The sequence below is a fragment of the Typopeltis vanoorti genome, chromosome 21 (genome assembly GCF_054136105.1).
Source record: "Typopeltis vanoorti isolate ZY-2024b chromosome 21, IOZ_Tvanoo_1.0, whole genome shotgun sequence".
NCBI lineage: Eukaryota > Metazoa > Arthropoda > Arachnida > Uropygi > Thelyphonidae > Typopeltis > Typopeltis vanoorti.
In genome coordinates, this window is record NC_143569.1 from 62864860 (window position 1) to 62883530 (window position 18671).

Below are 18671 nucleotides of genomic sequence, written 5' to 3' on the forward strand. Positions count from 1 at the left end.
ATGCCTTTTTGTGCTTACTTTTACATTTACACTAGAAATAGTGAATTAATATGAATATTATAATAAATTAATTGATATTAGATACAACACAACTTTGAAAAATGAATTTCAACATAAATCTCTTCACAATTGGTGGATGGGACTGAAGTCCAAGTATAGCAATTTAGTAAACACAGCAAATGATGCACTCCTACTGTTTGGTTCTACTTATTTATATGAGGTATCATTTTTTGCAATTACAGGTATTAAAACCAAATATCAGAATAAATTAAACTTGGAACCAGACCTTCGTATCGCAGTATCAGAAGTCATCAAACCAGAATTTCAAGAAATTATGAAAGAAGTACAAGGGTGTTCACATTAAATATTGTAATAAATATGTTTGTAAGCTGTTAATAATAAAAATAATGTGTAAAAATATCTAGCTTTTTTAATTATTATATGATGATACCAGGCATATTTCCTCTTTATAATACTTATTACAATAGATTTTTGCTCAATCAATTGGGGGTATGCGCTATTTATTTTTTCTGTCTTGGGGGTACACGATCAAAAAAAGTTTGGAGACCACTGCCTTAGAATATTGTTTTCACATAGCAGTACTAAAAATCTCTCTAAAAATGCATGATGCTGTAGATGTAGCAGTGGGTGATTCAAGTTGACTGGTGACCTTTCTTTCACATACTCATTTCAGTCACTATCTCAAATATGTGCTGTTTCAGCTTTGTGCTTCTTTTATAGGTATTTTCATGGGCATGATTCTGCTTAACTACTATACACTATTCCTCCACATTCCCTCAAGCCCATAAATACACAAGCAGCTGCTTATCAGCATATGTTCACTGTCCAGCTCCCAACATACCAAACCCTTCTCATCCTCCTCTTGTATATCTTTTATCTATTTGTTCTGGAATAGCCTTTTCCCATAAGAATAGAACCTCCAGCTGTTCAAAAATATAATAGCTTCCTTCTTTCTTTTTAATCACTTGCCCCCAAATGTCACTAATATAAAAGGTTTGCAAAACCTCTCATATTTATAAGAAAGCTAAAACAAGATGCTGAAAGGTAGATATTATTCAGTTATTGTTATGATGAATGTCATTTATGACTCAAACAAGATTCAGCATATTCATATCACTAATTTAAAAATGACGACTCAAATGAATTCTTTAGAGAAGCATAAAACATAGAATTTCTGATGTCGTGGTCATCAGGTGCATTATTACTATTTCCTCTAGAAGACAAAGAGGCATATTCAATCCAAAACAAAACGCTGCGTTAATTACTGCTGTACAGGATGCAGAATACTTAAAAACTGCATAATCCAGCACACATACGTGTGAAAACCCAAGTGCAAACACTATTTTTGAAGATTCCACCTGCAAATTCCGACGTATCAGCTAGTGGCAATTTGTATAACTGACAATTTCAAATAGAAAACAGGTACACATTCAAATTTTTGAATTGTGTGTAGAGGAGTCACATGATAGCACTCAACAGGATAAAAGGCACAAGACTGCACTAAGCAAAATGTGTTTAAAGGAAGCTCTTTTCACAAAGGATTAAAGTTGCAAATGGATGTCTTGTAATGTCTCAAAAACATCATCTAGATCAGTGTTCCCCAACGTTTTTTGGATCATGCCCCACCTCAATGTCTCAAAGATTTTGATACCCCCCCCCAGCATAATAGTCAGCCAAGTTCTGAAAAAGTATAATATAAATATGTACATGTACATTTTCTAATTTCCCCACATTCAGAAACACTGATCTAGATGATTTCAAGTGGGGAAGAATTATTTGAAAGATTGACAAAGGCTGCAGTATTACTGATATTGAAAGAGAGTTTGCAATATCACATAGCATTGTATACAGGCTCTGGGCAGCATTTCAAACCAATGAAACATGTTCCAGATGTTTGCTAAGAGGTCACCCTCATTCTACCACAGCGCATAAAGACAGATTTTTTATAATAGCAAAACATAATTGACACACCATGGCAGGTCAGCTCCATTCAAGCACAGGTATGCAGATATCTCAACAAATTGTGGCAAGATGTCTGTGACAAGTAGGCCTATACTCCCAAACGCCTGTAGCCATATCACATAGCATTGTATACAGGCTCTGGGCAGCATTTCAAACCAATTAAACATGTTCCAGATGTTTGCTAAGAGGTCACCCTCATTCTACCACAGCACATAAAGACAGATTTTTTATAATAGCAAAACATAATTGACACACCATGGCAGGTCAGCTCCATTCAAGCACAGGTATACAGATATCTCAACAAATTGTGGCAAGATGTCTGTGACAAGTAGGCCTATACTCCCAAACGCCTGTAGTCTGCATTCCTTTATCCACAGCTCATCATAGAGCACGTTTTCAGTGGAGTTGTATCCATAAAAATTGGACAAAACACCAGTGGGCTAATGTACTCTTTACATATGAAAGTCGTTTTAGTCTTTCCTCTGATTCTAGATGACACTTAATCTGGCATAAAAGTGGTATTGCTTACCATCGCGGGAATGTTCTTGAAAGGGATAGATATGGCAGTCTAGGGTCATAAGCTGGAGTCTGAAGCATTATGCTTAATAGATGCACTGAGCTATGTGCTGGAAAAGGGACTATAACTGGTGACTAATATTGCAATGAAGTTCTTCAACGTCGTGTTCAAATGTTCTGTGGTGCTATAGGTGAAGATTTCATTTTATGAAATCTTCACACAACATCATACACAAGCAGTGAAGATATTTCTGTAGACCAAAGATATTAATCGAACAAGTGACTATTACACTCCCCAGATTTCCCCTCCAGAAAACAAACAAGGCCTTATCCTTGATCTGAAAGAGAAGTGGGCAGATTTGCCTCAAGAACTCCTGAATCGCTTGGTGCTAAGCATGGTATGACGTTGTGAGAGTTGCATCACAGTTCAGGATGAACATATTCCAAATATTTCTCCATATGGTTTTCTGTAAGCACTGTACATTAATTCCATAACTACATCCTTATAAAATTCGAGTTTTGCCAAAAACTTAATGCAATTTAATTGGTACAAAATTTATAACACATTTTTTGTGTAATATAATTTATTAGTATGCTGGCAATAAATTTATGTCAACATTTGGCTGCAGTCATGTATATGAAAATTTATTCATATAGAGGCAAAAATGTTTGGACACCAGTGCATGTCCCATTTTATATATGGGAGAAACATGTCACATATTTCTAGATTTCTATGAACAATATTTACTCTAAGATCTGATTAAAAAAAAAAAAAAATCACTTTTTATGTGCATAACATATTCTTATACATGTTGATTTACTTACTTTTGTGCTTGTAACTTCATCTGTTCTGCTTTAAACTTTGCAGTGTTTAAAGTTGCTAAAGAAATCAAAGATAAAATATGCATTTTCAACTGAATTTATAAACTTCAATAAAATAAGTCAATAAGTAAATAAGTTAAAAATATTAATATAATCAAAAGTTATCTTGACGTGATAGCCACTGGCATCTGCGCTTGTTGACAGACATTTATATCCCATAAAAATAATGAAATACTTAATGTAACTATGGTCATACATGGTATGATCATATAAGGACATACATTAAGCATTTAAAGTGGAGAGAGAAAGACTTTTTTTTCCAAAAATGAAAGTTATCTTTGGGAGATATGGACTTTTTTTTTTGCAAAGTTTTGATTATTCTTGTTGACAGAAATTGACAGAAATCGAACTGGTAACATGCTGTTCAGCCCTAGAATCCAAAGCTACTCTAATACATTGCAGATGATGTGCCTCAGTAGCACAGTAGACAGCAAGTCAGTCTCATAATCTGAAGGTCATGAGTTCGATCCTCATCTGAGGAACTACTTTAGGAAAACGCTAGCTTCCTAGCTTCAGTCTCATTTGCTGTTATTAGTACTTGTGTGCACGTGTCTTTATAGTAAGTTCCCAAGAAGATGGCAACGTGACGTTCGCCGAAATATCGGAAAGTATATATTAAAGTTTATTTAATCTATATTTCTAGTATATGCTGTCAATTCCTTAAATAATAGTTATCAAAGTTTTGATTAATGAATTAAATACAAATAAATACATATTTCAAATGTATTCATTAGGTGAAAATCCACATGTGTTAACATTATTCTTGAATACTGAAAAAAAAAAAAAAAAAAAAAAAAACGGTAAAGACAATCGCCCTTTCCCTTTCTTTGGATTTTCCTTCTGATATGGATATGGAACTTTTCAAAAGTTTGATTACAAAACCTTTAAAAAGGCCTATAAGTCACAGGAGGACATATGCAGATATAGATGAAATGTCTTTGTCTTTATTGACAGAAATCGAACTGGTAACATGCTGTTCAGCCCTAGAATCCAAAGCTACTCTAATACATTGCAGATGATGTGCCTCAGTAGCACAGTAGACAGCAAGTCAGTCTCATAATCTGAAAGTCATGAGTTCGATCCTCATCTGAGGAACTACTTATTTGGTCAGCCTCGTTGGTCGAGTGGTTAGCATATCTGCTCTTTGGCCAAAAGGCTGCAGGTTCGAATCCCAATGTGGGCATCGATGTTTGTGATTGTCTGTGAAAATACTAGTGGTGGTATTGGGCAGTAAATGGCATTGGTGTAGATGATGGGGTTTGCTGAAGTAAGTGGAGGCAGAGAGCTGTACAGTACGTGCTCTCCCTCGATGAGTCTTGGAGGTGTCACGTAAAATTTTCCTAATAACTGATTGAAAGTTGACAACGCTGTGCTCAATTCTGTTTTAAAGCATTAGTAATTTCCATGGATGAGGAAGTTAGCAAATGCTTTAAAGGTCTTAATCCTTCCTGCATTCTACTTCATTCCACAGATATCAGGTTCAGGTCAGGACTGTGCTGATTGCATGAATGTTCTGATATTATTTTCTTTAAACTATATGTTTGCAATATTTCTGTAATATGGAGCATTATTGTGTTGGAAGGTATAAGGTAGGGTACTATACAACTGCCAAATATCAAATATATGCATGGTTTGTTCAGAACATCAACCCTAATCCATACAATGAGAAGCAATATGACTTTTCGCACAATTGGCAATTTCATTTCATTATCAGGCCAGCACATTCAGATATAAAGTTCTCCATAAATACTCCATCAGAATCAACAGATATGTAGAATACGTTACAGGACTGATTTCCAACCCTTCAGTTCGGATTCTGTGTGCCATGGTCCACGAAATCTGATGCTGTGTTTTCATTGCTAATAACAAAGGATTGTGAGCTGCAGATCAGTGAAAATTCTTAGCATGCAACTCTTATTGTCATGGAAACACTCGTGAAATTGTATGTATCTGCATGTATCTCCAAACAGATTCTCTAAAGCAGTGCTTCCCAAATTTATGATGTAAAGGCCCCTTTGGAAAAATTAAAATATTTCACAGCCCCCATTGAAAAAAAAAAAAACATAATACAGACATATGTCATTATAATATTTATTGTATTTATATTCAATACAAAACATAACAGCGAATATTGCAATAATGGAATACAAATATTACATTTTTAGCATTTGACATGGCACACTATCTTATATTTTGTGGACTGCAGCCCCCTCAACAAAGCTAATGGCCCCCAATGGGGCCACAGCCCGCAGTTTGGGAAGCGCTGCTCATATGTTATGCATAATGTTGACTGTGCACTTCCATTTCTTCAGCATGTTGCAAATGCTAACTCAGAAGTACTGAAATGCTGCACAGTAGCACATTTTCCCCAAATGACATTTGACTATTATTCCTCTCTAAAAATGTTAACTCTTTCTATATACTCATCATTTGGCATACAAAATCAAAATGACTTGCTAGAGACCTGTTCATCTCCTTTATAGATCATACAATACAATACAATATGTATATTGCACAGTTATCTACCGCTCTTCAATTGGAAGAATATTCCATGATTTTTGGAAGAGGGGGCAGGTAACTTAAGTCAACAAAGTAGAAACAAGTTCTAAGGGAATAGTACTTTGCACCTTGTGACTTTTTAAATACTTTCTAATAGAGCACATACATAATAAGGCCATGTTTTTCATGTGGTGACGAAATATTAGCGCCTCCGTAGCGCAATTGGAAAAACAACAGCACATTGTGCCCTTCGATTGGAATAGGCCTAAGTTTGATTCTCGTCGCGACAGGAGGAATCGTTATCTAGATGATTTCAATCGAAGGTGAGTTAGCCGATCTCATATGGGGGTAACAGGGATTTTTCTCCCGGAAACTCGGGTTTTTCATCCAGCACACAGACAAATCGGCCCTTCAGAACACACGCAATTTACAGACCAAAAAATACTAGTTGTGGTAGTGGTGGAGGTGGGCGGCAGATGGCGTTGATGGAGATGATTCCTGGTAGAGGTTCGGTGTAGTAGTTGAGACAGTTGTAGGTGTCCTCCGTGATGAGTCTTCGGACTCCTTGGAGGTTTCACGAATAATAATAATAATGATGATGTCCAAAGTTTCATATTTTATTTCCAATCCAAAGATTTTCAGAGAACTTCAGCTTTTACTCAATCACAAGTGCACTTAAAGACATGAATTCAGTTTGTATAGAAGGTACAATGTAGTAGTTCAGAAGCCTGATGGGCCTTACGTTAGGTTTCAAATACTAACTTGTTTAGAGATAGACAAGGAAAGTACGGTTCAAACTATTCATAGATCTAACACAACAATATTACTAGGCAGACAAGAGGTTTTTTATACCATGAAAGAACTATTCATCATGATAGTACCACCAGATGAACAAAATAAATAAATAAATTATTGAATTACTAATATTTTGGTGGATTTCAGGCCAGTATCTTCAGAGCACAAATTACAACTGTGATAAGAAATATCTCTCAATTGTTACTGCAGTTAGGTTTCTGTTACCATTTCTGTGTCATACCACAGTTCTGCTCTGAAGATGCAGATTTGAAATCCAGTGAAATATTAGTAGCTGAATAAATTATTTATTTATTTTGTCCTTCTGGTGTTATTTATACTGTAAAGTACTATTATGAATAACTGCCATCACCCAAGCCGCCTATCATTAATTTATAATCATCAGAAAATCAATTCTATTAAATTAATTACCAGGACATAAAAATTTGTGATGTGCACATTATCTGAAGACATTATACAATAATTAAGAAAGCCATTAGGGAATAAATCCTAAGTTGAAGTTTTGATCAAATAATTCCGTCTTTGCAGCTGTAGTTTTGATAAACAACTTGTATTTAATGTTAACTGCTTCTATGAAAACAATATCATAATGTAACATTCTGGTTGCATTCCTTTATCATATTTTTTACAATTAAATGTGCATATCAAGTTACGAGACAACTTCTATCAAATCCTGGTTATAAGCATTTATGTAAAGAGCTATTCTATTCAGTTTTGAGATGTTTCTTACCTTGCATTTTAGAATGATGTTCAGTAACTTCATTCAGTGTACTTCTGACTACAAATAAAAATCAGTAAAACAGTTTTATTACTAATACTATATAAGTCTATACATATATACAAATAAAGATATATACAAATGTGGTATGAAAATTTAACCCTAAATGGCTTTGTAGAAATTCATTTTTTTAAATGAATTTCTACAAAGCAGCATTTTTATATGTAAAATGAAAAATCTTGTGGTACTCCTTCCTCAAACAGTGGCTATTTCATTAATAAGATATGAATATACCATCATCATCAAATTCCTGACATTTACCTCTAAGGGTGTACAGGATATGATAGTACAACATTTGAAAAATTTACATCATTACTAACTTCCTATCTACAATTTTCCTCTAAATCAATCTATTACCTATTACCTCAAGGCTTCAACATTGTCAGATCTTATATTTCTATCTTCTAAGGCAGTGCTTCCCAAACTTATGGATGTAAAGACCCCCTTGGAAAAATTAAAGTATTTCACAGCCCCCATCGAAAAAAAAAAATCATAATACGGACATATACTATTATAATATTTATTGTATTCATATTCAATACAAAACATACACAGTGAATATTGCAAAAATCAAATGCAACTATTACATTTTTAACATCTTACATACATATCTGACATGGCACACTTAGTCTTAAAACATTTTAAATTTGTTCTCATTATTTCACAGCCCTCCACAACAAAACTAACGGCCCACAGTTTGGGAAGCGCTGCTCTAAGGCACTTTTTACTATATCAACCCACCTATATCTTGGTCTTCCTCTGGGTCTTTTTCCTGCCAACCTAGCAGAGAACACTTGTTTTACTAATCTTTCCTCTCACATTCTGTTTAAGTGACCATACCACCTGAGATTAGCTCTGCTAACACATTCCTGGATGTTAACAATGTCAAGTTCTTTCCTAATATCCTCGTTTTTAATATGATATTGCCATTGATGCCATCTGTTCACACCCCTAATCTTTCTCAGGACCCTCATATCTAAGGTCTCTAGTCTTTGGTCAAGTGTTTTACTTCTGACCCAGCTCTCAGATCCATAAGTTAAAACTGGTTTGAACACTTGTATACAGCTAATTTAGTGTTTTTACTAATTTCTCTCTTATTCCATATAAATTTATTCAATTGTCTTCCTACCATATCAGCTTTGTTGATCCTGATGTCTATATCCATATTTAGTTTACCATCTTCCCTAAAAATCACACCTATGTAGCTGAAATGTTTTACTTGTTCTACAGGTTCTCCATTCACAATGCAGTTGATATTCTCAATGCTTCTGCCTATTTTCATTGTCTTTGTCTTGTTATTGCTGACCTTCATACCATATCTATTACAACAGTTATTCAATTTAGTCAAAGAATCTTGCAGACTTGTAGCGGATTTGTTTAGAAGTATAACATCGTCCGCATAAAGCAAAGAGCTGACATTAGCATCTCCAATTTTGATATCAGATTTAATACCACTTTCCTTCATAATGTGATCCATAGATAATGAATAAGAGAGGGGATAACATACAACCTTGTCTGACGCCAGATTTAACATTAAACCATCTTCCTGTACTTCCTTCAATTCTAACTGCTGATTACAACTCAAATAGACTACAGTATTGCTTGATATAATGCTCCACTGACACCAAATGACTGTAGCTGTGCTGTCATCACTTCTAGTTTCATTTAGCAATTTTTCAAAGTAATTACTCCATACCTCAAGGATATCTTTTTCTCCAGTTTTCATATCACCTCTATCATCTCTAATTCCTTTTACAGCACTCTTTCCTCCATTTCTGAGCTTCTTTAACAACCTCCAGAACATCCTGCCACCTTCTTGATATTTATTTTCTATGTTCTTGCCAAAGTCCTCCCATGACTTTTGTTTAGCTAATTTTACAAAGTGTTTAGCTTTTTTACATTTGTCTCTGTATTCTCTAAGAGCACACGCTGACTTATTTGCCAGGAACTTTTGATATGCTTTCTTCTTTTCCTTCACTGCCACTATAACTTCCTGTGTCCACCTAGAAGTTCTGATTTTTCTATCCTTAAAGACAATCTCACCACATGCCTCTCTGGCTGAATCAATCAGTGTTTTCTTCAGGGCTTGCCACTGAATCTCCAAGGTTTGATTCCTGTTCTCAAACTCTTTCATTTTTTCTTGAATAATGTTTGTATTTTTCAGTTTACAGTTCACATCTGAGTGCTGCTCAACTTTTATTCACTTTAAAACATTCTTACATGTTCTTCTTTTCAATATGAAATTCAATTTTATCCTGCTCAAGACTAAATAGTGATCACTTCCAATTTCAAATCCTCTGTACACTTTTGCACCAGAGAGAAAACATCACTATCAACAATAACGTAGTCAACAAGACTTTTCTTATTCCTTGTGTCTTCTCTCCACGTGAATTTGTGGACATTTTTACATTGGAACATGGTGTTAGTAGTAACGAGTCCATGTCCTGAGCAGAAATCCAAAAGGTATTTGCCATTATTATTAGCTTTGTTCTTTCCTCCAAATTTTCCCAAAACATTTTTGTATGTCTGACAATCACTTCCTACTCTGCTATTTAGATCCACAACAAGGACTAACTTTTTATTTTTCATTGTGTCAGTTGCGTTCTCTAAAGACTCAAAAAATTTCTCCACTTCTACCTTAGCAGAACCTTCTGTGGGACCATAGGCACAAATAAGTCTCATTGTCCAGTTCCTCGTTCTGATATTTGCCCACATCACTCTACTTGAAATTGCCGGCCATTCAAGAAGATTAAGCCTCGTATTTAGTGTTGAATACTATGGCTAATCGTTCTTTTCCTTGATTGTCATTGTCTGAATACAACATTTTGTATTTATTGCTCAGAAAGATCTCACCAGTTTTTGCCTTTTTTGTTTCAGTCATCCCTATTATATCGATCTGGTACTTATCGAAATCCTCAGCTAGCTCCATTTCTTTACCATTCAGGCTTCTTATGTTGAGCGTACCAATCTTGAACTATGGTGATATTGAGTTGGAGTTTTAGGGTTTGTTCCAGTAGCTGACATTTTGCTGTTTGCCCTGGTTCCTTGGTGAAAACAACAGGGGCCTTGTTTAACCTGGTGACGCCTCAGCCGGCATGAAATTATGTCATGTTGTACCATCATTTAATATTAATATAAGAATACAATTTAGTCGGCTAAATCCCAAATTGCCAGCCCATCCTCATTCGTTCAGTATCCAGGTAGATACCTGACAGGGTGCACCACTAGAAGGTGAGTATTGAACATTAGGTCAGAAGTCCTGGTCGGTTCTCCACATTCCTTTAAAGGCTACATGGAGGTCTCCTCTCAGTTATACAGCTTTGACCTTTAAGCACCCCATGACTATACTAGCATAGTTAAAATTCACCACTCCAAAATATTCAAGACGTCTTTCATGCAATTGAGAATAGAGGTTTGGACAAGCCTCACAGACTTTCCCTCTGTAATTGAAATATCTAGAGTGAGAACAGACTACACTCATTTTTTTTTCTTTTATAAATTTTATATATTTAAAAAAAAATATGCAGCACAGCTTAGATTTAAACTAAACTATGTGCAACAGCTCTCACCTGGTTTAAGCTAAACCATATGAGATGGTCCATTTCCACATTACTTCCACCAAATTATTGCAGATGCAAAGCAATCTCCATATATTATATCCATGGAGGGATGGATAGAAAGTACCTTTAATTATGAACAGCTACACATCAAAAATATCCTACCTTATGACTGTTGATCCAATAGATATCATATTCTATAGTCCTCCCCACTCCAAGATGGCTGTGCAATTTCATGTCACAAATGTAATTTATAAAAGGTCTGGTCATTATTCACAGCAGTCTAAAAAGCTTTAGATGATTAACAATCATACCTTCTTTTCCATTAGTGTACAATATTTCTATTGGTCTTCCAAATGTGCTACAATTTAGTGAACACAGATACTTGCAACATGGAGATCATATGTCAGTCAAAGGACTGACACGTGATCATCATGTGTCAATCGTTTTACTTCCTATTATTTTTTACTTTACTTTTAATATAACCTTTTACTCATGAGCTACCACCTACATGTCACATGAGTTTCTTATTATTGCTCTATCTTAAGATAGAGCTAATAAGAAATCTGGATTAAATAATAGCTATAAATCTTATAATGCCTTTTCATTCTCTAAATGGAGTATGAAGCATTGTTTTTAGGAAACTGGTATGCAGCTGGTCCCTACCTATCATCATCACCTACACTTCTAGACATTTTGTGAGGTAGTTGATGAAAGGCACTGTTCCTAATCCTAACTAGTATTTGCTATTGTAAGTATCCATGTGTGGTCCATGATAATTTTTATTGAGCTCTGAGATTGAAAACTGAAGTTTCTTCTGGGAGAAAAATCCTACTTACATTCACCAAAGATTGGCCAAATGTGAAATCAGATGGGGAAGGGATTACAAAAAGATTATTTGATTTGTGATTAAAATCAAGCCAATTGGTCTTATGCAGACCTAGTGTTATTATGGAAGTGACTATGAGGTTACAAAGGTACTTGAATATTATTATAAAAACTGGAATGCTTGATTTCTATTTCCAAAAAAGCTAAAGCAACTGATATTAATATCTTTATTCCTTATAGTTACATCAACTGCATATTGATATTCTGCAGAAAAGCACTCAGAAGTCTGCTTTACTTCGAAGAAATCACAGCTCAAAACATACAATTCAAGAGGGATTACACAATGGCTTTCATTACAGTATATTGAAGGATAGCTGTTGTGAATATAAAATTTTTTAAGACTGCTTGTCTATTATTTTTTTATTTATTTATTTATTATAAACACTGTTAATTATCACCAAGCAATGCCTCCCTCATTTGAGTATTTTCAAGGAATATACACAATACTATAACAGTATTATGTACACCTTAATTATATATCAGAAATTTGATGATGATAATGAAATCACTATGAATTTCCTACAACCAAAGTTTGTTCATATACAAACTTTGGTTTCCACTCTATACACAGGACTAAAGTGAAACTAATTTGTTTTCCCTTGAGTTTCAGCTTCAACAATTTCCACTTACTTTAAGAATGTGGCTACTCTTTTCTGTAGTGAACTGTTCCAATTCTTCAAGTTCTTCTAAGAAACTCTGTTCTTCAGAAGAGCAGTTTTTTTTTTGTGTGTGTGTGTCCTTTTATAGCTCGCTATGTGATCTGCTTCCTTTGAAATAAATAATCAACCTATTAGAAAATAGGTTGATCAAATTCACATACGCTTCATTCTGAATAATATTATTAGTAGCAGTTTTATTCGTTGATGCTACAAAATGAAAATAGCAAATCACATTATTGTCATCCCATTAATAAACTTATAAGATGAGAAATCAGCACAACTACATGGTATTTTATTTCAAAAAGTGATCTGTTTTGGGAAATTTATGTTATTCATGATTTTTTGTATTTTTACACCAGAGAATTTGTTATCATTGAAACACACCACACACACAGAGAGAGAGAGAGAGAGAGAGAGATCACTATAAATTTATATTTATCATGAATTTATAATTTATAACTAACTTTAAGCAATCTATTATAAAAACTGATATAAGCAATTGCAAAAGTCACAAAATATTGTAGAATATACTCACCAGTCTCAACTTTTCCATCCAATATTTGTCTTATAGAAATACACTCTTTCAAATCATTTTCTAATCGGACTTTTTCTAATAAAAAATGAAGATTAAATGAGGCTTAAAATTTCATTTTAAAAGAATAATACAATATTTTTCTTCTTATAATAAAATCACTAAATAAGAGTAATCACTCAAAAAAAAAAAAAAACAAGTGGGAGGTTGTTTTATTATTATTACACAGGCATCTCCAGTAAGTCTGAAGACAGAAAATGGAACACCCCACACATCTTCTTAAACTTAGTCACTGCCTGTACTCAAACCTATCTTGGGTAACCCATTCCACACATTAACCACTCTCCATGGGGAAAAAAATCTAGTCCTCGTATCCTTGTTAACAACAACCATATGTGATCGGTAATCTCTTATTCTCTCATACAGTCATGTACTGAAATAATTTTTAACATATACTCTATAGAATCCTTTTAGTAACTTATTTGTTTCTATCGCATGCCATCTATCAGGTGAACTTTGTAATCACAAATCTCTGGTCTATCTTCATAAGAAGCATTCTACTGAGCAGTCACCATTTTGGTCACTCACCTCTAAATTCTCTCCACTGTTTCTACATTTCCAAGAACCTAGGCAACCAAATCTATACACAACAGTCCACACGTGGTTGTATCAAAGACTTATAAAGAGGGTTAACAATCTACTTATCTTATCCTTGCTTGTTAATATTTCTTAACATCCAAATGAGCTATGATCTGTTCTTCAATAACTTTCTGCAAATATCATGCAATGCACTTCTTCAACTCAATGTCCACTATCACTTCCATTCACTAATGTCATCAATTTCCTGAAGCTAAATTCCATTGATATCATACACGGCTGGAAATTTCTTCAACCTAAAGTATAATCTTCTTTATCACATTAAAATGGCAACCATTATCCTCTGCACACAGTCTATTCAAATTATCCACATCATTATTAATTATTACCCTTCTTATTTCAGCATTATTGGCCAAGACCTGGACATTAATATCATCTACTCAAATAATGAGCCCAGTGGCATACTATTGTTATCCTGCAATTTGATTCAATTCCACCATAATGTCTACTGATAGCTACTGTCCTACCAATGTTCATTCCTATTTGCCCTGACCCATGTAATAGGGTTTCATGCGATATCATGTTGTTGTTGAATCCATTGAAGAGCTTCTAGATATGATCATGAAACTGTAGAACTGCTTTGGCAATCTGTTGAAATTTGATGGAGTAGAGCTTTTCTCTGGGGTTATTGTCAATTTTCTGTAGAGCAGCAGCAATAGCTGGACAAGAATAGACATGGGCAGGTGTTTGTTCAACTCCTGGACAGTTCTTGCATGCTTCATAGCTCCTACTACCATCTGGCTGAATTTTCATGCCTTTAAAATATTCCATCCTTAGTCTGGTGATGATTGTGGTTATTTCTCTATTTTCATTAATTTCACTGATTTTATTCTTCTTCTTGAGTGTTTGTTTTACCAATCATCACCAGACTAAGGATGGAATATTTTGGCGACAGAGTTAGTATCAGTTAGTGATAGTGGGTGTAATTTTTGAGGTAAATGTCTTGCTTTTTTGGCTAGACTGTCTACTTTTTCATTGCCTTCAATATTTACATGGGCTGGTATCCATTGCAGTATACAGTTATTTTTCAAATTTAACGTGTCAGTTGTTCATGAATTTCCTGCGTGAGTTTGGTTTTTCCATTTTTTTAATGCTTCGAGTGCAAGATTTAGAGTCACTGTAGATGGTTATTTCTTCTGTAATGTTTATTACTGGATTAGAGAGATAGAACTTGAGAGCTGCTTGTATGGCTATTAATTCACAAGTGAAGTTTGAAACTATTTTGCCAGTTGTGGTTTTGATTTGCATTTCCTCGCCTCCAGGTAGAGTTAGAAAAACCCCTGAACCTCCTTGGTTGAGTGCTTCATCAGATGATCCGTCAGTGTAGGCAATGACATGGTTTAGATTATTTAAGTGATGTATAGTGTCAAGTCCTTTCCTTTTCTTCCTGTGAATCTTTTTTTTTTTTTAACAAGGTTCTAAGAGATTTAAGCTTATCATTGTGTTTTTTGGTAGAATAGTGGAAAGGAATGGCTCTTCGCTTATTTCAATGGACAGGTGTTCTAAGTCGATCTGTTTTCTAATTTCATGATCGTATTGTAAATTGGATGATTGCTTTAATCTAGATTTTCTTGTCCAGGCATTAAAAGTCCTGAGTAAAATGTGATCCTGTTGTTGGCTCCTGATTCTGTTAGTGAATTTAACTGAGGACAGTTTTCTTCTGTTTTCTAATATGTGAGGTCCACACTCTTGTTGAGCTTTTAATTTTATTCCACTTTGTTCCACAAAGCCTTTTGACGATATTAAGCTTTTTAAGAGCTTTGTTAGATATATTTGTAATACGAGTTGTAAATCTCAGTTCATTATCTAGGTTTAGGCCTAAGTATTTTGGAGACTCTGTTTTTTCTATTTTGGTATTATTTATTTTGATTTGGGGGTTGAAATTGTGTCTATTTTTTCTATCAGTGGAGAAGATGCTCAGTTTTGTTTTTTCTGGGTTTATCTGTAATTTAAGTTCCTTTGTCCATCTTTCTAAGCCTTTTATTGAAATATTTAAGACTTTTTCAGAACCTTGTGGGACTCCAGCCCAAGTTTGATGCATGATGGAATTCAATGCCATTAACTTTTACTTTCAATTTTCTTCCTTTCATGAAATCAGAAATCCAAATTAATGCATTCCCCCTTATTTCAGTATTGTATGCAATTATTATCAATTTTTACCTCTAAACACGATCAAAGGAAGCTATGAGATCCAAGAATATTGCTGTTTGTCTTCTTTGGTGGTTTTTCTTGAAAGTCATCTATGACTGATTGGCAAAGATAAAATAATTGATCTTCTATACTGTGTTGAGACCAGTTTGGTAGAAGTTGATTTTGCTATTTTCTAAGAGCCAGCTCATAAGTCTGGTATGTATTATTCTTTTGTTTAGTTTGTAGAGAGTGCTAGTCAAAGCTACTGGTCTGTAGCTTCTACGGTCACTAGGGTTTTTTGTTAGGTTTTAGTAAGGGTATAATGACTGATGTTTTCCAGATATTTGGTAGTTTACCTGTATTCCAGGAAGTGTTAAATATCTTCAGAAGGCAGATTTTTCCCATGTTTTTGATCATGTGTCCAAAGATAAGATCAATTCCCGGTGATTTGTCAGGGTCAATTTGACTAATTGCTGTTTCTAGTTCTGTCATTGTGAGGTCCTGAGTAAAGATGTCTTCAGAAGGATAGGTTCTGGATTGTATTAGCAAATGTTTTGCAATTTTCCTGCACTTTTTTGTCTTCTTTGCTGTATTGCAGTTTGCTTACTTTAGAGTAATGTTTGGCTAGTATATTTGCCATCCGTTTGTTTGTTGCTGCTGTAACAGTTCCTGAGGAGATTGTGTTCGAAGAGTGATCCGTATCTGGAAGTGTTATTTAATAATCTGATGATATTCCAGTGTTGCGAGTCTTTTCTTGGATCTAGTCTATTGCAGAATTCTTCCCACTTTTTTTGTCTGCAGTTAGAAATTTCATCTTCTATGTTTTGAGTTAATTCTATTAACTCAAAACATAGAAGATGAAATTCTGTTGTCTTCCGTATTTTTTTTTGTTTTAACTGTTAATTGATGTTATCTCTTTTAGTGATCATAGCACTGATATTATGATCATTCCAAAATGGAACTGTTGTGTCGGAAAATATGCTGACTCACTATTTGTAAGCCATCTTGTTTCCGACCCAACACAGAGTAACGATTAGACCTAAGGATAAGGACATGCTTATGCCTCCAGAGAGAGGGCTAAGAGAGTATTGTACATATGTTCACTCAGAAGTATATCAAACCGAACAAGATTGTTAAAATTAAGTAAACTTAGGAAATCTGTATTTAGAATTGATAATGTCTGTGTAAAATAAGCAAAGGGAAATTGTATCTCAGGACCGAAATTGTTATTATGAAATGTGCATGAGAGATCTATGTATTAGAACCATGTCAAACAGTTCGAAGTTGTGGTGACCAATCAGCCGTAGCTAAGAGTATGACATAGTCATCGAGAAAGGGCGCTCAGATTTTGCAATATAAGAGCCGGCACGAGACTCAACTCTCTCTCTCTCTCTTGTTTTCTGCTGCGTTCCCGTCCAAGTCCTGGATAGCTATGGAAGCTTGTCGCTGGTGCCCAGCAACAATCTCCCGGTTGCTGTTGCACTGGGTTGAGTAAAGTCACCAAAGGAATGAAGTCAGAATTCCAGTAAAGAGCCGTTAGTAATTTAAGCCAACGTAAAGTCAGTGAAGGACAACCTTCGAAGATAGTGGAAGTAAGTCGCTGATGCCATGAAAACATGGTGAGAAAATACGGAAGTGAAGTCAGCGAAGGGCAATCTTCAAAGATAGTGGAAGTAAGTCGCTGATGCCATGAAAACACGTGGTGAGAAAATACAGAAGTGAAAGCGTGGAGGGAAGTCACGGAAACTCCATGAAAAGAAAAGAAAAAGATGGTAATGTACAATTTTTCATACTCATTATAGATTGTAATCGTAAAAGGAATAGGAGCCAAGGAATTAAGGAGCTCCACACATTAACTTATCCATAGTGCCTAAAAGACTACTTGGACTGATTTGTCTGTGTCAAATAAGCTGGTGCCACTCTAAGCTTGTGCTGAGAAAGGAACCTAACCTTCGAACTGTTTGTCAGGAAGATGCCATATGATATAATGTTAGATATTAGCCTGAATTTTTATTAAGTTGTGGAGGGATAGAGCTTGAGCACGTATTAGAATATTTTTCCATGTGTCATTATGTAATTATGGAAGAAGAGATTTGTCTGACATACTTTGTATAAAGTCTGTATATAATTGTCCTTAGAGAGAGTGAGTAATGAGTAACCCTGTATGGAATGGTCGAGCCTGAACATAATAACATAACAGAGATATACGACTGATTCATTTAAACATAAGAATTGAAATTTTGGATATAATAACATAACAGAGATATACGACTGATTCATTTAAACATAAGAATTGAAATTTTGGATATCTTAACCTAAAGAGGGAGGGGGGGGTTCAGACTCTCTAGCATTGAAATTATTATCTAAAGTGCAAGTGTTTATAATAAATGTATTTCTTTATGTCAAGGTTCATGAGTCTGTTGTTTCTGAGATTGAATTACCACTTATAAAATTTTCGGACCTGTATGAGTGAAGGGGGAAGCAATTTACGTAACAAAGAAAAGGGGGAGAGGCCACGACTGCATATCACATAATCCCTTTGTTGCTTAGCGTTATTTGAGTATCAGAATTTAGTTGTTGGCTGGTGCGGTCGTTCTAAACAAATATAAATTTGTCGGCAATGGAATAACTGATATGCATGAGTGATGAATAATAGCTATATAGAAAAATATAAGAATAAGAATAACAAAGAAAAGGGTAAAAAGTGACGAGGAAACAGGATGTAACAGAAAGAATATAAGTGCAAAGATAAATAATAGTAACTCAGAATATAAATT

At 34.7% G+C, this 18671-nt stretch overlaps 1 protein-coding gene across 1 annotated transcript in view; it reads right to left on the reverse strand.

Moving 5' to 3' along the window:
• Positions 1 to 18671, reverse strand: part of LOC150094915 (uncharacterized) — a 112253-nt gene that overhangs the window by 84149 nt on the left and 9433 nt on the right. The window contains exons 2-4 of the mRNA XM_090411280.1: positions 13111 to 13185; positions 7424 to 7471; positions 3325 to 3379 (exon numbers count right to left, since the gene is read on the reverse strand). Of these exons, the coding sequence (XP_090267406.1) occupies positions 3325 to 3379; positions 7424 to 7471; positions 13111 to 13185 (178 nt within the window). The remainder of the gene's footprint in view (positions 1 to 3324; positions 3380 to 7423; positions 7472 to 13110; positions 13186 to 18671) is intronic.